Genomic DNA, 22243 nt, shown 5'->3' with positions numbered 1-22243 from the left:
GTTCCATGCAGATCTACAGTCCACTGTCAGGAAGCTGAGTCCAGCATTTCTCTGTCACACAACAAGATGAGGTCATGAGATGTAACACTGTGGTGATGGTGACAATCCTACTGTGTGAGATGGAATATGATTTAATGTGAATGAAGTTGTAATGGTGAGTGGTATGTCTGTTGTCATGTACGTTTAGGGCTCATTATTTTTGGTTTATTATTATATAATTATAAAAGGGTAACTCCACCACTTTAACACATTACAGTGTGTTTACAGGTGTTGGGGAGTTCTGCTGCATATGTGAATGAAGTAGTATGAAGTCTTTTGCGGCTCCAGAGGAAGCTGCAAATAATAAAAATCAATAGAGCAGAACCAGAGATATCACATGTTTTATTCCACACATTCTTCTTCCTCTTCCTCTTTAAAACCACTCAGCCACTGAGTGACATCAGTGGAGGCTTTTTATCACGAAACCTTATATCACTTTATCACAAATGCAGCAGTACTCCCCAAGACCTGTAAACACACTTTAATGTGTAAACTTGGTGGCATTACCCTTGAACTTGACTTCTTTTGGATATTCAAAATAGAAAGTTGGGTTTTGAAAAACACCATCTCTCAGGGGACTCATAGTGTTTATTTCTGACTTTCAAGGACCTAAACTGCGTATTTTGTCCATTTTTCTCGACATGTTAAATGAGTTAGAGCACTGTATGAGCTGTGTCAAGTTACAGTGTCTCAGGAAATGACTGCTGAGGAGTCATCACACCATAATGTCTTAGTTCAGCACGATAGCCACAAGTCTCATCGGATAACAAGGGAGGACTGATTCACTCCCCTGCAGTAGACAAGGTTGCATCAGTCCTCCTGATTGACCCTCAGAGAGTGTGGTCTGCTCTAAACACTTCCACGTATTTAATGGTGAAAACTGGTATAGTCCAAGAATAATGAGCTTCAGACAGATGTGGATGTAGATGAAAGCTGTATAGAACCATAAGGGCTCACTGGAGGGTGCTCAGTACTCTCCTTGGTCATGTGAAGGGCAGGGCAAACTGTACAGCCACAAAGTCTGCATAAATATCACAGTACTTAGCAGCAGGAGGAGAACCATGTAGGATTTCTGTTTGTACTTTTGGCTTCTATCAAACTACCTGACAAAGAGCCCTTAAACACATGTACCCTCTCTGCCCTGTGGGGCATGTAAATACTGGACCCAGGCAATTCTCTGAACTGGACTGTATGATCAACATCAGACTGGATGAGTGAGGAGATTGCAGCTCCTGTGTGGTGTGGGCTGGATCGGGAGGATCAGGCTGGGTGTACCTAGCAGTGCAGCGGCCTGGCTGCGTCCTCCAAAGCTGCGGCTGAAAGAGCTGTGCCTACTTGCGTAGGAAGCTGGCCGGCTGGGTAGCCAGGGCAGGAGGAAGGCTGGAAGGTCGCAGGGTCGGCGCTCCTCCAACACAAAGGCCACTTCAAACCACTTCCTCTGGAACAGGGCAAAGTCCTCTAGGGCTGCAGCAGACCAGCCTCCAGCTGCTGAGGGTGGAGGCTGGGATGTCAGGCCTGCATAGGGTGGGACAGCGAGAATGTCATGACAACACCCTCTGGAAACCTTTACATGAGTTACCTGACAGTAATTATGGACATATAGATATAGTGTATGGGTATACTGTACGAGCATGCTCAAAACTGCATGAAAGCAGTGACCAGCATGGAGTGTATCTTAAATCCATTCACCATCCTTCTCTCCCACGATCCTGTAGAAGTAAAATCCGTAGACAAATGTGCGCATGGCATCTCCAGAAGCGTGGGCCACCAAACCTTCATCCAGCATTTTCTACACAAACCACACAGACAGAGACAGTAGCAAGCCATCTACCAGGATCTCTAATGCTTAAGCCTGACAACTTAAGCCTGTAAAGTTGTGGTCTTATCAAGGTTATGAGCCTGACTATTCTTTGGCAAGAGGAGTGACTTCCTGAAGAATGCAGGACAATCGGGTTCATCATTTCACCATTTGCTCTCTTTTTAAAATGCACTCAGCTAAAATGGACGATTGTTTAAAAACTCATTCACTGCTTTCCTTGATCACATGACATTTTTCATCAAGTTAAAGGACATTCAACTCTTACCTGCATGATATCCACAGCCATCCCCTGTGTAGCCACGCCCTCCACATTGTTGACCAACCAGTGAATGACCTCTGCGCTAATAAAGCAGTTAAGTGGTAGGCCCTTCTGCTCTGCCAGCAGCTGCACACCTGTCCTGTAACACAAGACAGCACAGACACCATGCTATCTGAAAAATATCTTCTTCAATTAGGAACCAAATAAAAAAGATTCAATCTGGACGAGAGCCTCTTGTCCAGTTTCATTCAAATAACGGGATTCCTACACATTTCTCATTTCAAAATGACAGAATTCTCTAGATTTGTGTCATGTTGAATAAATAATATTATGCTATTGTTCCTGTTTCTTTTATAGTTGAAAAAGTTTAATAGTTATTTCACTGTGTCTATTGGAAAGAATCATGTACGCAGCCATGACGGTATGGTTTCCTTACAATAAGATCTCTGCATTAAACCAAGTCCGAAGTGGTTGGAAGTGAGAAGCGAGATAGTGGCTCCTAAAGTTTGGTAGGTTATACCCTCCCTTTGAATAAGGAACCTGAACCTGCTCCAAACTCCATGAAGAACACTCTGCTTGTGTGATTATTATTTATGTTTAGAAATTCAGACTTTTAGATTTTGTAAACAGATTAGGGGCTCGTCTAGAAACACAAATATTTTTCCATACTTATCCAGACCTGATAATTACTCATGCTAAATTTCACACTTTTCCATACTATGTAGGAACTAGGGGTGTCATGATTCTCTAAATTAACAAATCGATTTGATTCGATTTTAACATTTCTTTTCAGAACTGACTGTTCTGTCATTGTTAGACCATTGCATCTGGATTAGTTAAGATTAACAGATCATTGGTTTTATGTCCTGGCAGCTCTCATTTCCATTTTCAAACCCTTCTTTAAAAAGATAGGGGTATTCCACAACAACAGCTTGACTTTGTCCTACAAAAAAAACACCAGCCTTCAGTGATTCAACAGTAATCGCCAATCCTGTTTTTAATTTCAAAATCACCTTTTAATTTCGATCCATTTTTGGTTTAGAATGGAAATCATGATACCACAAGTGGGAATCCTGAGATAAGTTAACAGACAAAACTAGAAGTATATAAGATAATAATACATTCAAATCTTATTCAAAACATTGTTGCTGGAAGTGACTGCCAAATACACACAACAACAAATCTTACGTCGGATGTTTGATGGCTTCCAGGATCTCCACGAGTGTTGAGGAAGAGGACAGAGAGAGGGCTCCGGCTGCATACTGCCCACTGTGAAGAGATCCCTGATCAGTGCTGGACCACATGTTACCGTTTAGTTCCATTATCAGGGATTTATTATCAGCTTATCAGTTGGTCTCACTGGGGTCCATCAATAAAACTTACAAATACAACTTAAACATACTAGGACAAAATACAAAATAATTTTAACTGAGCAAAACATTTCATGTCATAAAATAACAACATCTAAGACACAATTACTAAAGCATGTTTAAAGCTGGGCTTGGTAAGACTGTAGAAACCAACAATAGGCAAGACAAATTTTGAAAGTATCCAACCGAGAAAATCCCTCTTCCTCCCTTTAGAGCCGCTCTCCAAAAAACATGAAGGTGTACTGCCTGACTTCAGACTGCCTCTTAGCCCTCGCTGCTGGCTAGTTCTGAGCCTTTAAGACCAATAAATACATCAACAAACAACTCTGAAATACCACAGTCAAATAAACACAAGCAATATAGCCGCCCTTACGTACCTCAGAGCGAAAAAGCCTACCCAGCACTACAGTTACTCCGGGTGTGTGCTTTATGCTAACATTAGTCACAGAAGGAGGCCGTTGCTTCCACCGCAACTCTGTTCGGCTCAGGAGATGTATGCTTTATGTTAACGTTAGCTGCAACAGGAGTGTGTTGTTGCTGCTGCAGCAGCTTTTATTGGGCTCAGTCGCTGTGTGCTTTGTAGTACTCTGTTATCTGCTGAACAGCAGTCTGTCACTGCTGCTGCTCACTCGTTCTTTGGCTCAGTGGTTGTGTGCTTTGTGCTACTGAGTAATCAAGCTGCTATAGAGCAGGCTCAGAGGCTCTGTACTGTGAGGGAAACATGTCGTTATCATCTCTATAACCATATCCAGCTACCTCATGTGTCACTCATATGTAAGTAAACACACCTCACATTATCATGATGAACATTAACAACGACCATGGCTATTGGTAGTGTTAGTTGTTATGATTGCAGAGTGTGTGCAGGCAGGCAAATACGTACAGTCACAGTCAAAAGTTTCACCCACTCATAAAGAGCATGTTCATCATGTCAGTCTTCAGTTCCTGTGATTTCTACAGCTCTCATGTTTCTGTGATGAATGAGTGGAACACAAACTACTTTGTCACAAAAACAGTCATGAAGTTTGGTTTAGTAATGAATTTATTAAAGGTCTTCTGAACATGTGACCAAATCTGCTGGATCATTAATATACATACAGTAACTTGAACAATCAAAATGTGTGATTAGTGTCCAAAGCCAGGTGTGTTTTACATCAACATGAGCTGAGAGGCTGGTGTGTTAGAAAGAAGCTCTTGCTTCTTGTTGGTTCTTGTTATTTGGCCACAATGAGCATCAATATGTTGGAGGATAGAAGGTGAGGCCTTTAACCCCAACAACACCAGACCTACTATCCAGCATGGTGCTGGTAGTATGCAAGTAAGTAAGTAAGTAAATGGAATAATGAAGAAGGAGGATTATCTCCAAAGTCTTCAGGAAAACCTAAAATCATCAGCAGCAGATTGGCTCTTGGGTGCAGTTGGGTGTTCCAGCAGGACAATGATCCAAACATACATCAGAGGTGGTAAATGAACGGATCAATCAGACCAGAATTGAGGTTTTTGAATGACCTTCCCAAAGTCCTGACTTGAACCCCATCAGAACATGTGGACTGTGCTGAAGAAACAAGTCTGTGCCAGGAAGACAACACATTTAGTTGAACTTCACAGATTCTGTCAAGAGGAGCGGTTAAAGATTCAGCCAGAGGACGACCAGAAGCTTGTGGATGGAGATCAAAAGAACCTAACTGAGGTGAAAATGGCCGAGAGACATTTAACCAAATATTAGAATTACTGTATGTATATTAATGATCCAGCAGATTTGGTCACATCTTCAGAAGACCTTTAATAAATTCATTACTAAACCAAACTTCATGAATGTTTTTGTGACAAAGTAGTTTGTGTTCCACTCATTCATCACAGAAACATGAGAGCTGTAGAAATCACAGGAACTGAAGACTGCCATGATGAACATGCTCTTTATGAGTGGATGGAAACATTTGACCACAGCTGTAGGTAGACAGACAGGTAGCCTGTCCAATCTTTTCATAATGGCCAAATGAGATGATTGGATGAGCTTATCAGAGGCCTATAAAAGCTACAGTTACTGGATTTCTTTCTTTTATTTGTCAAAGCATTTGATTTATTGGCTGCTGTCAGGATGTTAAGAGATTTTCCTCAAATATCACAAAAATGCTTGACCAACCCTTGCTTTAAAGTATTTAACTATAACACTGCTTTAACAATTATGTTTACGTGCTGGATGTGTTTTGTTGGAGCTGTAAGGAGCATCCCTGCAGTACGATGTACGAGGTTACCTGGTGTCTGCAGTGCTGCTGCTGGCTGCCATCTCTCCTGCAGGCTGTGCTGCTGCTCCAGCTGTCATTGCTGGCTGGACTCCTTTATCTGCAGCCTCGCTGGCTTCAGCAGGCAACTACACTCCAAAAAGTGAGTTGCTTCAGTCAGTATGCTCCAAACAAAAACACTTCCTCACTTACATCTCATGGTATCCAGTCATGCAGATGTCCTTTTTTATAGACCAATACTGGCCTATCACAGGTAAATCGGTATCAACCATACCGTATGTTGCTCGACATGCACTGATATGAAAACTGTTTGTTTTTTTTAAAGAGATTTTAATAGAGATTATACAATGATGTCTGGGGCAACTTATAATAATAGTTTACTGTTTCAGTTCAGTTTACCATTTCAGTGCACTGATGTCATTTTAGACAATAAAGTTTATTGTTGAACTGTTTAATATCACACCTCCTTTTACCTGTTTGATAACCACATTTAAGGGCTCGTTGTAAAAAAATGTGTGTATATCGGCCGATATACTGATATTGGAATATTTTACATGCTAATGTAGATATCAGCATCAGCTGCAAAAATTCATCAGTCAGGCTCTACTTGTTTTAACTAGGGTTGAGATATCTGACTTTGTGATCACTGCCACCACTCCAATACAGTGAAGCTGAATATAACTTTGTTTGTGTTGCTCACAGCACAGATCATGACACTTAAAAACATGTGTCTCTTTCAAGAAACGGCCGTCTCAGTTAAACCACAGAGAAAAGAAAGTGTGCTGTTAAAAACTTTACTTTTATGTATAGTGTCAAATGTCATTCTAAGTACTGAAAATACTGCAAACACAACTCTACTGACCTCATTGTATAGTGGAGGTATATAGTGTGTGGATAGATAGCACTGGAGGGTTAAAGGTCCCATATTATACTGTTTTTCATCAATTTCACACAGCTGTCAGAGGTCCAACAACACTGTATTTGAAATGTATTGCCCCAAACCCATCCTCGTCCTGAATTTCAGCTGTCTAAAAGTTGCTCAAGTGAGCTCTGCTGAGAGCAGCTGTTTCAGTGCCTGCACCTTTAATGCTAATGAGCTCCGTCCTGCTACACGCCCCTCTCAGGGAGAGGATGCCGTTCACGCTAGCGGTAGCATGTGCTAATGTTTAGGTGGATGTATCACTATGGCTCGCCGAGATGCTGTCGTTCAACCACACCAGTTTGACCCAGAATCGGACCCAGAAGGAGAGGCTCAGAAAAATACAGACTCTGCGGCTGCAGCAGGACTCCCCAACACAACCACCCGGCTCCCACTGACCTGCAACAGGTAACATCTAAAAACAGCTAGCGAAAGCTGTGTTTTGTCTCTAACACAGTCTCCAAACTCTTGGACACTGTTCGAATAGTCTCTGTCTCCAGTCTGCACGTTTCCAGACTTTTTACTGTGACAACCAAGCTCCCTCGTAATATTATTAACATTAAACTCGCTTCAAACACCGTTGCATAGCGGACCGAAGTGGAGCTAACTAGTTAGCCAGTTTCAAGCTGACTTCACCATACTCGTAGGCAACTGTAAATACTATCAAACCGTGGCGACACTCACCTGTGGCTCGGGTGCAGTTGCTGGGTCCCGTATGGTTGAGACTGATCCTTTTACGAGGGTCAGTGTCGAGGCAAAGCCAGCTTTGTACTGACCCTCGTTACTGAAGCAGTCCGATGTGAAGTGGTTAGCACACACAAACAGACTCACAAGAACCGTAGCCGGCACGTTGTCGTTAAAAATGAAACGCAACCACTGCCTCTTCTGTTCTTCTGTAGCTGGGACAGAATATAGGCACTTATGTTGATTTTTACAACCAACAACAGAACACCTCTCGTTGCGCTTCGACATGGTGCTTTCGATAGCATAATGGCGGATATCTGAGACAGTAGCGCTGTACCTGGTGGGTGGACACTGTGGGTGGGATTATTCAAATGACCGGTCGTCGACGTCGATAACCGAAGCCAAATTTGACTCGCTCATCTGGAAACTGCAGGCAAGACACCGTCAGAAATCTGTATCTCACTCAAAAAAGCACGGATGGTCTTTTTTCAAAGTTTGTATGCGTGTGGCAGCACCATAGACCCAAAATAACACCCCAAATCCCAGAAAAAGTGAGTTTTTCATAATATGGGACCTTTAACACCCAGTCCTGATGTCATAGAAACAGGAGGCTCAACAGCTAAAATGGAGCTCATTAATCTATATGAAATGTTTTCTTTGGTTATTGGATCTATACATATTCAATGTTCAATTCTTTCTTACACTTTTTGTCAGATCACTGTAACTTTTCATGATGTCAACATGATTGTCAGTGCATTACATTTGTCACCACTAACCTCACTGAATACGATTTATATCTAAAAGTTTCAGCTGTGGGGAACTGCCAACAACTTGAACCATCACAGAGGTACTGTGGATTAAATATGATCCCAGAGTTTGACATTGTCACTATCTACCAGCACGCACTACAGTACTGAGCACAAATAACAAACTCAATGAAAGTGAGAACTGGAATCTGACAAACATCATGTGACTCCCACATACAGTGTTTCCGCACACCATGCTCATGCAGCAATGCAGAGTGTGTTAGAGGAGCTACAGCACAGACACACAAACACACACAACAAAAACACAGCTTCAGTGATGCCCAGGGACCTGGTTACTGACCTGAGAGTGAAAGATGTAGGAGGAGCGAGGGCTACGTATAAAATCCAAAATAAAGGCAGCGTCCTGTCAGCATACAGGAGGAACATAACCAAGAATCAAACACCCAAAGCTCAGCAACAGGAACAGAACAGAGGCATGGAGAACAAAGCAGATGGAAGGAGAGAAACAAAAACCCTGCTCTGAAGCACCAACAAATACCAACCAAGAATTTACTGCTGATAAAAATTCATTCAGATGTGTCTGCAGGAGCTAAATGCCTGAAGCAAAACAACTTCTAATAACCACACAGAGAACAGACACTCACCTTGCGGGGACTGTCTACATATGTGGGAGCAGTGGCAACATTTGACGGGTCGCTGACAGCTGTTGAGGGCTTCACCTGCTGCTGCTGCTGCTGCTCATCCAGCGTCCTGACAGGAAGCAGAGGGAATGTAGTTAAAACTGAGATTCAGAGCTCCAACACACATGTCAGTCTGCAGTCCCATGAGAGACTCACTTCTGGTTCTGCTCCATCTCCAGTAAGGCTGACAAAGCCGAGGTGCCTTTCTTGCCTTGTGGGGGGGCCACAGGTTCAGTGGGATACGAGGGGAGAGGACTGGTAACCTGCAGTCCTTTCATTGGTGTGCCCTTCTGCTGTGGGACAGAAACAGAGGGACGTGAAAGATGATCACTATATGTATGATCAGAAACTGTATTCGTGACAAGTCATCTGTTGGATTGTTTGACTCTTTGTTGTCTGCAAACGTCAAGCAGAATTCTGTAAGTCTCAGAAGTGGATCTTCATATCAGAGTCACATGAAATGAAACCAAGAAATATTTTATTAATCTTACAATTCTTTTCTCAATCAACTACAAGTTTTCTCATCAAATGTCTGAGCTACTTAGTTACTTTCCATTACTGTAAGAAACAAGACATTAGGACTGCATGATATATCATCTCAGCACCGACACTGTGATGTGCACATACGGGTAATAGTCACATTGTGGGACGTGACATGTCAACTCAAACTCGTCCTGCTGCAGCTTTTTTGCTGCTCAATATAAAACTAAATCTCGCTTGGCTCTCATTTTCCATAATCTCATCTACAAGAGAAGTCTGTGTGATATAACATAATGTGGAAAAACAAAATGGAGGATTTACCTAATGGGTTGAACTCTGGGATGAGTCACACACACACACACACACACACACACACACACACACACACACACACACACACACACACACACACACACACACACACACACACACACACACACACACACACACACACACACACTCTGAGTTGAGTCGTGGTCTATTTGTTGTGCAGGTGTTTGGAGACATATTTCATTGCTTCTTGCTGTTTTGCTTTATTGTTTTGAATTGTTTGACCACGCTATTTTATTTCTAACGTATAACATCTTATATGGCCCTCTACAGTGATCTTATGTGCCACTTCTGAACTCAATTCATAACAATGCAGTTGTCTGTTTTTAAGATGACAGCTGTGAGGACTCTGAAGCTGTTGTCATGTATAAACATGATATGAACTGAGACAGCCTCACCCTGATGATCCTGTCGGAGCGATGGCGACGCCGAATGCGGTTAAGGCCCTCCAGGAAGCGAATGAAGCCATCCAGCAGAACCCCGTCCCCACTGCCACCCATACCAGCACCTGCTCCCTCCCCATACACATCCCAGTGCCCCTCCCCGTCTGCCACCCGGCGAGCTCCTCCGGCTGGCAGCAGGAGGAAGCGAGTCCTCCAGAACTTCAGCGAGTCGATCAAACTGTGGAGTACATACATACATATCCAAGTGTATAAAAAGCGAAGCGCTCACAACTCAGTGGTAATATAAAGAACACATGATGTGCATGTGTTTGACTATGTGTTTGTACCTGAAGTCCTCAGAGCCAGCAGAACAGATGTACTGGTCCAGGTAGTTCCACTTGTATTCCTCCAGTCTCTCGTGGCCAAACTCCACCCAGCAGGACACAAACTGAGCGTCAGAATGTGGAGGACACAGGCTGTAGCTGTACTGGATCTGAGCTGATTCGTATGGATATCTTAAACACACACAGGCACAGGGCAGTCAGCTTTGAGCCTGTTGATGTAGTTAATACTAGTTTTTTTTATCAAATAGTGACAGCATAGAGCTGACGGGAAATACGGGACGCCAAGCCAGGTGGAAAACACAGCCCTGAGACATATGACTCAGAACTCAGGACCTAACGGACACTGGTCCTCCTTTTCATGTGCACTGGGGTCCAAAAGTCAGGGATTACTAGTCAAAATACTTTTATACTGCATTTGTTTTGAATGTAATACAATTTTAGTCATTACAGATAATGAATATCTCAGTATTTTCTTTGTCCCCTTTTGCTTTAATGACAGCATGCACTGAGCTGCATGGACTCCACAAGTTAGTGTAAAACCTGACTCATGTTATCCCAGCATGATCTGACAGTGCTCACGAAGCCTCTTGTGATGTCACAGAGTGCTGGGCTTTCTCAGTCTTCAAGTGGTCCCCATGAGTGTTGAATGGAGTTGAGGTCAGGTGACTGTGGAGGACAGTCAGGACTCCTTGGTCTTCTGTGGTCTTCAGTAGTTGTGTCAAAGCTTTGAGGTGTTTGGGCTCATTATCCTGCTGCAGTATGAATCCTTCTCCACAAAGATCAAACCAGAGGGTGGAGCATGTCTCTGAAGAATGGAGTGGTGCTTCTCCTCCGTCAGGGTGGAGTCAGTTCTGTGCAGGAGTCTGAAAACATCTTCCAGCACCATGTTTCAGTGTGGCTTTGAAACACTGTGGTATCATTCTCTCTCCTGTTGGTCTCCTTACATAGACCCCTCTGTTACTGACACTAATCTATCACTGGGATTCATCAGTAAACAGACTTTTTTCGTCATCCACTGTGAAATTCTGGTATTTCTTAGCCCACCTCAAGCGTTTGTCCTTGTTTCCTCCTGAGAAGTGGTTTAGAAACTGCTGCTCGTCCTCTGAGACACTTAAGACAGCTTCTTCTGACAGGACGACTGTGGATTGGACTCTTGTGTTGTTTATTTAGTAAAGTATTTGAGTTCCATGCACTGCTCCTCTTTAGAAAGCTTTAGTCCAGCGATGATTTGATGCTGAGAAAGCCCCTCTTTGTTTGGAATAACAATTTAACTTCTGACGCGTTCACTTACTTCCTGAATCGTCAAACTTTCTGATTATTTCCTGGATAACTTGACAATATTAGAGATTTCCTAAGTGGTCTCAGACTTTTGGAGCCCCTCCCTTACACATACAGCAGAGCATTAGACCCTGAGGTTAACCCTAACCTTCCAGTTGGGTTACAGCAGCAGCAGCTTTTTTGTTTGACTCCAAACAGCATCCTTTAAAATCCTCTCACCAGCTTTTTATTAAAAGATTTAATAGTTCTTACTTTAAAGCTATTTGACAGTTGACGTCGGGATATTTTTTATGGAATACTAAGTGTTTTAATACTAGTTGTAACACTTAAACCTCTAACCTCTCAAGATACTTGACCCATTTGGGAGCATCAACATGGCATAATTAGTCCTATCTGTGTTCGAGGTTGCCAGTCGTACTCACTTGGGCAGGTAGCGAGTAACAGTGATAATCTTGTCTTTGAGGCAAACTTTATGGAAGGTCCGGCCCATGCTGAGCCAGTAAACAGTCTCCTCCTCCTCTGCTCGACGCAGAGACACCAGACCTGAGAACACAAGAAGAAAGAAGACACATGGAGTCACCATGGCCCTGTTGATATGTTCTACTAAAATGTCTTTTCAGAGACAAACTGTCTTAAATACCGAAACCAGTGTTTGCAGACTGTTGCTCCACTTCAGCTCATCACAAGTATCTATTAAGTTGTAGTATAATTGAGACTATTACTAAAGGTGGACCAGATATATTACAGTGAATATCCAATATCAAGAGATAACTTTACTACACATACATGAGGCTGTTTGAGAATAAGCCATACTTAATGATCACAAACTAACTCATCAAATAATACATCATTACATTTTGATACACTACGGTGGTCAACCTAAACATATAAAGGATTTAAATAATACATCAGACAAAAACAAAATATGTCAAACATTAATATACCTCTGGAGTAAAGAGGGCTACTGCCGAGCGGCGTGGCCACAGAGGGCTGTGGTTTCCTGTTACTGGTCTGGACTATGATCTGGTAGCCCTGCATCAACCTCTGACAGATAAACTCCTCAAACACCTGAGATGCACTCATCACTGGGCCTTCATCTTCCCTCCTGAGAAAGAGACAGAAGCATAGGAAGAGATGAGCCTTGCTTTGCTTAATGATGGTCAGGGGAGTTCTTATGCAGAGGAGTTTGTTATGTGCAACAGGATGTACATACATGTAAATCTGCTTATTTAGGAAGCAGGAAACATCTCAGTTTGGTTTGCTGTAATGCCGATGTTATCTTCACCTCCAATTTTAAAGGTGCCATTTTAGAAAGTAAGATTTCCATTTCTAGGTGCCGTATGAATGTATCAAAACACTCAATCCACAGAGAAATGCACACAGCCTGTGTTCAGAAACTGTGGCTCTATCTTAGGCTGGGCGCAAAGCGGCACACAATGCCACGTGGGTGTCAATGCTAGTTTCAGACTGAAGCAGTTGTCATTTTCACTAAAAGCTGTAGTTATAGACTCTCCAAAGGAAACGAGTCAGGAGTTTTAAACAATCAATGAAGTTTATCAGCCCTTCCTCGTGCGTAAATGTGCATGTTAATGTAGAGATAAACATTTGGTTTCTGCTGCTGGAGGATCGCTGCAGGTGATGTCATTAATATTTTTCTGACTGAGATCAGCACACACAGAGGGATGAGCAACAGAGTTGTTGATGAGACAGATGATTGTGAAATGGTGGGACAGAGGGTCCAGCAGCAGAGGATCACATCCCTGTCCCTCACTGAAGATGAGTGCTACTGGTTAATATGTGTCAGGCCCTGGTGCTCCTGGCTCTTAAAGGGAGACAACACTCGGATTGGTTTCATTTATGTTCCACCCAAAACACATCCATGACTAATTCACAGTCTAAATACCACCTCTGTGTGCCGTGGCCGCACTCTGTGCCCAGATTATTCACCATTTAACTAGCAAAATGGACTTGGACACAACACTAGCTGCCGGGCCCTAACACGGCGCCTGAGGACTTTGCTACATATAAACATATAAATGAGCCGCTTACCCTAACCCTAACCCTTCTCAGCTCAATTCTAGCATTTTTTCAGGAGAATATGACTGAATTGTGTATTCATTTTTTTTACCTGATGTAAGGCAGGGAATGTAATGGTGCTTATTTCAGCCTGAAATAATGTTTGCAGTCTTCTATAGAGGCTGCAACAAACATAGAGCAGACTGTATGTAGCCTAAGAGGCAAAACCCAGGGCATAATATTTCCTTAAAGCACTTACTGCACCACTCAGTGCTGCTCCTTCAGTTTATTGCTGTGTGATCACATAATAATCAAGGGCAACTGATAATTGTATCAACATTTTGATCAGTTTCCTTCCCCAGTAGAATTTACTCCCTTGGGCCTGTGAATTAATGTTGAAGGCACAAAGTTATTGGTTTCACTCTAAAGACAGACATCTTTCTACCTCTCCAGGTCACTGTGGGGCAGCAGGTCATAGCAGCCTTCAGTGTAGTCGTTCTGCAAGGTCTGACGGTCAGGGAAGTAGTCGGTGGTGAGGGGCAGACAAGCCGGTGTGGTCAGAGACTTCCAGTCCACCCCCACTGTGCAGCAAAAGCTGGGCACTGTCGGGGGCGCAGACAGCAGCAGGGCTTCAGGAGCACCCACACCATACACACAAATACAAACAAAAAATCCCCACAACAAAGACAAATGCATGTACCCAGAGTGAAGTGGTACATGTGTGTGGGGGGTGGGGGTGAATATAGAAGGGTAGGGGAAGCACAGTGGGGTGGGTGAGGGGAGAGAGGGAGAGTATGAAGATGTGAAGATGAAGAAACAAACACAAAATAAAAAAAGAAAGTAGAAGAGAGGGGAAGAAAAAAAAACAAGGAAAGTGTTACTTTTACTGGCCTTGTCGCCCCTGCTGGTGATTCCTGAGGGGCCTGTGGTTGTGAAGCAGTGATCAAACATGCAGATTGTAGCCCTGTGACAATCAGTCTGTGATCGGCATCACTCAGAAGCTCGTGAAAAATGTGTCAACTGTACAGTGACTGAGTGAATTTAAGCAGAGAAATCATATCATGCGAACATATAGATTGTGAGCAAACTTTCAATTCAAAATATTGTGCACAGGACAGATTTGTTTGACAGAAAAACCAAGTTACAGTCAATCAAGATAAATATACCACGCACACCGCCATGCAGGAATGAGATGTTCACACAAGGCTTGTTGAAAGCGAACAGGTCATAGTGTTGAGAATTATGGGAGTGCTAATTAATTAGAGGATATTAAGACATGTTAATATTCTATCATGAGAATTAAGATCAACAGGAGGCCCAGAGAGAGAGAAGAAAGAGTCAGACAGCAAAAGTGAGGGTAGAGAGGGAGGAGGAGAGGGTCACCCCAAACCACATGACCTGTATGAGTTGTTTATAGCTGCAGCCCCTGGAGACAGACTCCCAATGGAGATACCTGTCTGCCAAAGCTCAATAAACCCTCACAGGTTAAAGATACCTCTGACAGTTTATTGCCACAATCAGTTGGGTGATTAACAATATGAACCCGAACCTTGACGAAAGGCTTCACGACAATGTTTGTGACAGCTGACATGTTTATGCGTGCGTGAGGGCAAGATGGACTCACTTGGGTCGGCACCACTGAGGGAAAAGTCTTCAAATGAGGAGCCGCGGTTGGTTAGAGTTCCTGTACAGACATCACATAAAAAAAAAAAAAAAATCAATGTTCACAATCAATCAATTAGTCTATGCAATGTCAAGAAAAAAAAGTCTGTCTCAGTTTCCAAGAAAAGGACATTTCCTATCCAACCAACAGTACTGTCACACATGACAAAGAGAAAAGCCAGAACCTGTACATTTCAGCATTTTTGTGTCAAATATTACTGAAGCGAATAATCAACTGTCCGAAAAAACATAAAATATTTATTTACATTAACTAATTGATCCATAGAATCCATTAATCATTGCAGCTCTAAAGTTTTACAAAGTTTTCCTTGTTTAACTGCAGTGAAGACAAAAAGAAAACATCTATATATCCCAGCTGACCAGCAGCTACCTTACTATCAAACAAGGTAAAACATCACTTGTAACATCTTAGCTGGCAGAAGTAATTATGATTTGTAATCTTTTATACAATTATAAAGAGTGTAATGCAGCGACATCAGTAGCAGCATTTGATCTTAACAGCCTGTTTGCATTGTCAGTTACCCAGTGAGTCTCAACAAGTGAATTGTAATTTTGTCCAGTAGTTCAGATGATTGGTTATTTAGTCTGATAAGCAAAAGATATGTCAGTGGTTCCCCAACAGGCAAAGAGAGAGACAGTCATGTTAAAACTAAGAAGAAATAAGCACGAAGCAATATTAAATCCCCCGATTAAAAACCTTGTGAAAGGTATCATTTGTAAGAAACGGCCAAAATTAGAAGGCAGCACTGAAACTTGGGGGGACAGCATAACCACTTACTGCTGCACACTGTACTCAATGACAGCTGTAGATATCTTTAGCTTTAGTGATTAGCTGTTGTTAGCAAGCTGACTGGAGTCTGCTTGCAATGGAGCCACTGATGATGAGGAAGCCACAGTGATCAACTGGGCTCAGCTCAACCGGGCTCAGCTGCCTCCCAGTGAACGTGTCTGGACACCAGACTGGGACTGAACACAGTCTCTGAGACAGGTTTTTCTGAAACTAGCCATTTCAACTGACAGGTATTCCTATCATGATACTCTCACCTGTTATCAACGAACCTGTGGAATGTTCCCACCAGGTGTTTTAGGAGCTTTTGTTTTGGAGCTTTTTTACAAACATTAAATATATTGTCTCTGTACTGTTTTCTATTGAGTTTATGTCAGAAAGGATTAGAAAATGATCACATTCAGTTGTTTCTGTTTTGTTAGGGTTGTAAAATAAATTCAAAATGGAAAGCGGCTCGATCATCATTTTATTTCCTTAACATTATTCTATATTTTAAGACCTAAATCAACAGTGCATCAGTCCGTCTCTCAATATTTTCTGTGCTTCTCTGGTGTCCACTGTGCTTTCCTTATCACTGCAAATAAAGTAGAGCTACAGAAAAGCACAGCAGGGTTAAAATATTGAGTGTGTTTCAGGAGGACACTGTTTTTTAAACAGACATATCACCACTGTTGTTGCTCCCTGGACTTCCCGTCAACTCCTCCATCCCTCCACCAATGTAAAGGCTGTTCTCTCCTGCTTGCCTCGAGGTTGTTCGCCTTAACAAAAAGACAGATAAAAAGCATTTGAATCACTGTGTGTGCGCTTCAGGGAAAAATCCTTTACCAAGACAATTTACGTTCCTTATGGTAGGCCTTTCTAACCTTCCAGTGGCCTCGTGATAGGCCAACTCCAGCAGCTCAGCTGAGGTGTGGGCAGGATCTCTCTGCTGGCTGCCCTGGAGTTCAGCCATGTTCTGTCTGGTCTGATGATGGATCTGGATTGCCTCTCCAGAAGGACCTGAAGAATAACAGTGGCAAATACAGTCTGGTGCTTGGAAAAATGGCAGCATAACAGCTATAGTCTCTGGCTCTTACTTCTTTACAAAGCAGTTCTCTATCATGACTAAATGTGGGTGCAGACTTGATGTTTAATGTGGCTCTAAGTAACCACAGACAGAAGGGGAATTCATTAAGAAAAATTTCTTCCATTTGACTGATTAGACTGTTGGTGATTGGAATATATTTTTGCACAGAAAGAACCTTTTATCTTTTCCACTGGGAGTATGTTAGGAACAGATCACTTAATGGCCATTATGAACGTGAAGAACGATTACAGACAGGGGTTAACTTGGGATTTATCATGTGGGGGGGCACAATCCGAGGGGACTGAAAAAATCAAGAATACTTTTGACCGGCCAGAATGCATACTGGTTATGACTGAAGTAATTAATTATTAAAAAATGCTTCAGTAAAACAACTAGAAAATGATCATAGGAAGGCTACTTGGGGACCTTTTGTCCAAGAATATGTAAATGTATTTGATAAGATTTTTGGTTTCTAGATAAATTTAAAAACTGAATATGTAGAAATGAACTAGATATTGTTATGATTTCCAAAAGTGCTGTGGTGAAAGAGCAAGAAAGTTACAACAGATGTAGGCCTATGTATTTCAATAAAGGAAAATAAGAAACTTATAGAAACGTTCCCGTTTCAAACAACACTCAAAGCCATTCAAGTTTATGAGGTGCACTTGAAAGCACCACGAAGTCTCTGTTCCTGTGTGTGAGTGTGCCAAACTCCAACACACTCAGACAGCAGAGGGTTAGGGTTAGGAAAGAAGGCGGAGCCCTTTAAATGACACTCTGACACTCTATTTTTTCATTCTGGACAGTGCTGATGTATAAGAAGGCTGAGAACACATCTTGCATGCTGTCGCTTTTATCTTTTATCATAACCTCTGTATACTTTTATACAATATACACTGAGTTGCCAATTTATGTGCCTAGTGCCACAGGAATGAGTCCTAAAACCCTTGTCTCAAAGTCTGTGTGGTCAAGTGGTGTTCATCTGTGAAGATTATCTTGCTGAACAAACGTTTAAGTATCATAAACTTGTGTTTGACTCAGAGATTATTTTCTGTGATAATCCAAAATCCAATTCAATAATCCCATAGTCTATATGTCAGTGCTAACATCTGGGTTAGCCCACACAAATCTAGTTATCCCTGCAGCACTCTGTTAGGTACCCCCAGCTGAAAACAATCAGTCTTATACAGCAGCCCTGCAACAAAACTGCTTTTAAAAGTGTTTGGCAGAGGTGCTGATCCGGCTGTATGGTGATTGTGGAGTTCTGCAGTTTAAAGTGCTGTTAAACTGTACTGTGCTGATTATGTTGACAGGTGTTTCTATTATTCTCTCCAACCCATTTATATCAATTATGAGAGGCTAAAAAACAGAAACACCTCTCCCTATAACGCAGTACACTTCAACTAGGTCCACTAAATTGCTGACTGCATGAAGGAGTGTGTGTCCTCTCACCGACAGGGAAGGTGTGCATCCAGCGGCGCCTGTTGGAGGTGAGCTTCATAGGCATCCTGGATGGGGTGAAGGGGTTAATGAGCGCTCTCTGAGGGGTGTAACCTCCTGGCCGAATGTGTAGGGTGGACTCAGCACTTCCCACTGTGAACCTCCCCGGGGCACTGGAGTCCCGCTGAGAGTCCATCATCTTCTCCAACAACTCTGGACAGCAGAGTAACAAAATACAACGAGAACACAGGATGGGATGGAGGCAGGAGACAGATGGAACACACTGCATCACTTATATATGTCTGGAGGAGTTACCTCTGGTGCTGGTGTATCCCAGGGAACTGCTGACTTCATACTGGGGGGGAGGCATACGAGGTATAAGCAGCATGTTGGACACAGGACCCAGACTATCATCAGAGGCCAGGCTGCGCTGTTCCTCAGGACCTCCTGAGCGAACCGGAGGGGACGCGCCAATACCTGCGCTGACGTCCACCGAACCCCAGCTCTTCCTCCCACTCGCCTCTTTGTCTCGACCCATCCTGAAACACAATCGTTACTGTTCAATGGCCCAGAACATCCACAATGTTCACTTGAAAGAAGAACTAGTGTTGTGTAAGCAGTCAGAGACCTGAAGTTTGTGCTCCTCTGAATTCGTGAAGGTCCAGGTAGTCTGAACACCTGAGCATCGTAGGCGTCGTAGTCCACCTGTATAGGCAGGCTGTTCTCAGAGTCCTTTGGAGCACAGAGAGCTGGACGAGGTTGTGGAGGAGAAGGTTGGAGTACCAGAACAATTTATTACTCACTTTATTCTTCAAAAAATGAACAAGACTAAGAATAGACAGCTGTGCTGGCAGCTGTGTGAGGCTGTATACTGGTGCTTTGAACTTAATGCTAACTTCAGCATGCTCACCACATCCATGGAGCCTGCATGATCTCAATGATAGTGCTAACTAGCACTGCAACCACAATTCTATTAATTGATAGTCGATCTAAAGAAAATGATTATGATAATTATTTAACTCATTCTTCTAGCAGAAATGTAAACCATTTGCTGGTTCCAGGTTCTTAAATGTGAGGATTTGCTGCTTTTCTTGTGATGAGCATTTTTCAGAATCTTTTGACATTATATATACTAAATGATTAATTAATTTATCATGAAAATGACCTGCAAATTTTTCAAAATAATCATGAATTGCAGCCCAAACAGCTGAGGTTGATGTGAGTATCATTAGTTTTCAAGTCATTGGTTTAATTTGGTCATAAACCAAAAAATCCTAAACAAATCTAGGATCACCACAGTTCATCCTAAGGGGGGTATTAATGTCTGAACCAAACTTCATGGCAATCCATCGAGTAGTTGCTGAGATATTCATTGTGGACCAAATGGATGAAATATCCAACTGACAGACCAACAGTGCCATCAAACAGCTGAAAATGAAGTCATTATCTAAGTCATGCTTCCAAACATTAAAGAGCTCAGAGAGATAAGGGACACAACTTACTGTGGTCCTTGCTGCTTTTGAATTTCTCAGCATGAAGCTAAAAAAAAGGGTAATTTGAATGAGACATTACAACATACAGAAAGATGTATCAAACATTTTCTAAGTGCCGCATAAAACGTCAGTGTACCTTGTGGCCAGCCAGTTTGATTCGAGGAGTGAAGGAGCTGCACGAGTTCTGACTTTTGGAGGTGTAGAAGCTATGGACATGAAAGAAAAAGATACAGATTAATCAATCCACCTTTGCATATAATGTGAATTAATCTTTGTTTCATTCAGTCATGCTGTCTTGCCTGTGGTTGATCCAGTGAGGAAGGTTGTAGTCGTCTCCAACACGAGTGTCTCCAGGTGTCGTCCTGTTGTGCAGCTACAGAGACAATGACCATCAGTAACCCACAGGTATACAGCCTGCTGCACCCGCACAGACCGACATTATGTATGTGTTACCTTGAATAATGGTACTGCGTGCAGTGGCTGCTCCCCCATACACACCAAGTCTACGCCAATACCTAGAGAGGGAGCATATTTGTCACCACGACTTCATACAATCAACTTTTAATTCTTTGTTAATCAGCACATTTGTTAAGTTCAACCAGTGGGTTTGTACTGTTACACTTACCGTTGTCAATCATGCGCTGTTTGGTGAGAATCATAAGCAGGCGGTCGACTTCAAACACTCCCACGCCCGGTGTGATGACCACTGACATCTGGCCGGTGCGGTCAAAGTTACGGTTGATGTAGTGCTTGTCAAACACTGTGGGAGACACGGTGATAGTCAGCTTTTACTCTCCTCTTTTCCAGTTTGTACTCTTCTCTGCTTACCACTGAAAGACACTCACTGAACTTTTACAGACCTCTTCCATTAAAGGACAGGTTCACAATTTAAAAAACAGATAATTTATGGTCTTGTCATTGCAAAATTCCCACTTTTAGTGACTATCCCGCTACTGCGAATCAACACAGAGAAGCTGAAACAAAAAGGGTGCATTCTGTTCTGAAATGTTAAGCTGGACGATGTCCACTTGACTGATCTACTGCAGAAGCTTTAAAACAACATCAAGATTGACTTTGGAAAACATCTTTGCATGAACAAGAACTATGTATTTTGTCCCCCCATCATTTAAATTGAAATCACTTTAGAAATGTACATTTTATTTGTTGAGGAATGATTACAGAAAGCAACAGCTGTTTCAATGTACTTAGGGGCCCCTGACTATTGTTTTGAGACCGATTTGAATGAATTTAATTCAAACCGTGTATTGAGTATTTTATTTCATTCAAATATACCTCAGTTGTTATCCTGATTCAGGGCTAACTACAATTTCTAATCGTGTTGGAAAGTCATGAGTTTTCTTTCTATGATGTGTCAGGAATAAAACAACAGATCTAAATCTTAGTTTCCAAAACTGTCTGTCTGAATTCAGTCATTTTATTCTGAATTGACTCCAACAAATGAATACAGGCATACAAGGGTATCTTTCTTTCCTTTCTATTTGAACATACTGTCCATAGTCCTGAGGACTCATAAGCTGGACACAAAGGAAAACATAGATGGGGGAAGTACAGTAGGAAGAGGTAAGAGTAAGAAACTTTTTCAGTTATGTATGTACGCTACGGGGTGTCACGGTACATATGTTTGTCCCAAACCGTAGCAGTCCGGACATCACAGTCCAGTGCATGCAGTCATACTCATTTATTCGTTCTCAGGATGGATTTTATTTGTTTTTGCAAATTCTCCCCTCACATATAATAAGTTAGAGGCAATTTTTTGATTTATTTTACACAAAGCTATCAATTTTAAGCCATTTCTACTGTTTTATACTTCTGCAATCAGAGTTGCAGTTTCTCATTTCTCCAATACATATGTGAACACATGGATCAGAGTTTCCGTGGAGGAACACACTTCTCCCATCAAGTTTATTTTTTATAAACCCCCAAATCTGCTTCTTTTGTGCGTACGCAGTGGTTGTGAGGCCCCCGGTACCCGAATGAAGATGCTCTCTGTAAAAGTTTCTCTGAGCGCAGTTCTACAACTTACCATTAAAGGAAAGGTTGATGGCCTCCAGGTAGTTTCCTTGAGCAGCAGTTGAGTTCACACCAACAGGAAAACCATCTGGCATGGAAGTAAATAAACACAAGATTGTGGTTAAAACAGGA

At 42.3% G+C, this 22243-nt stretch overlaps 1 protein-coding gene across 2 annotated transcripts in view; it reads right to left on the bottom strand.

Annotated features, from left to right (window-relative positions):
- depdc5 (DEP domain containing 5, GATOR1 subcomplex subunit) overlaps nt 1-22243 on the bottom strand; it is a 34787-nt gene that overhangs the window by 6279 nt on the left and 6265 nt on the right. The window contains exons 14-38 of one of the 2 annotated variants that reach the window (XM_084368072.1): nt 22125-22199; nt 20706-20840; nt 20534-20595; nt 20380-20453; nt 20217-20286; nt 20090-20126; nt 19216-19336; nt 18903-19126; nt 18600-18800; nt 16945-17080; nt 16748-16839; nt 15236-15295; nt 14057-14240; nt 12540-12700; nt 12018-12138; nt 10321-10488; nt 9989-10211; nt 8937-9073; nt 8745-8850; nt 8441-8503; nt 5743-5858; nt 3306-3386; nt 2124-2256; nt 1729-1828; nt 1315-1554 (exon numbers count right to left, since the gene is read on the bottom strand). In XM_084368072.1, the coding sequence (XP_084224198.1) occupies nt 1315-1554; nt 1729-1828; nt 2124-2256; nt 3306-3386; nt 5743-5858; nt 8441-8503; nt 8745-8850; nt 8937-9073; nt 9989-10211; nt 10321-10488; nt 12018-12138; nt 12540-12700; nt 14057-14240; nt 15236-15295; nt 16748-16839; nt 16945-17080; nt 18600-18800; nt 18903-19126; nt 19216-19336; nt 20090-20126; nt 20217-20286; nt 20380-20453; nt 20534-20595; nt 20706-20840; nt 22125-22199 (3120 nt within the window). The remainder of the gene's footprint in view (nt 1-1314; nt 1555-1728; nt 1829-2123; nt 2257-3305; nt 3387-5742; nt 5859-8440; nt 8504-8744; nt 8851-8936; nt 9074-9988; nt 10212-10320; nt 10489-12017; nt 12139-12539; nt 12701-14056; nt 14241-15235; nt 15296-16747; nt 16840-16944; nt 17081-18599; nt 18801-18902; nt 19127-19215; nt 19337-20089; nt 20127-20216; nt 20287-20379; nt 20454-20533; nt 20596-20705; nt 20841-22124; nt 22200-22243) is intronic. The other variant, XM_084368073.1, reaches the window with a different exon arrangement.

Source organism: Pagrus pagrus (genome assembly GCF_965226575.1).
Source record: "Pagrus pagrus genome assembly, chromosome: 12".
NCBI lineage: Eukaryota > Metazoa > Chordata > Actinopteri > Spariformes > Sparidae > Pagrus > Pagrus pagrus.
This window is presented reverse-complemented; position numbering and strand designations above follow the sequence as displayed.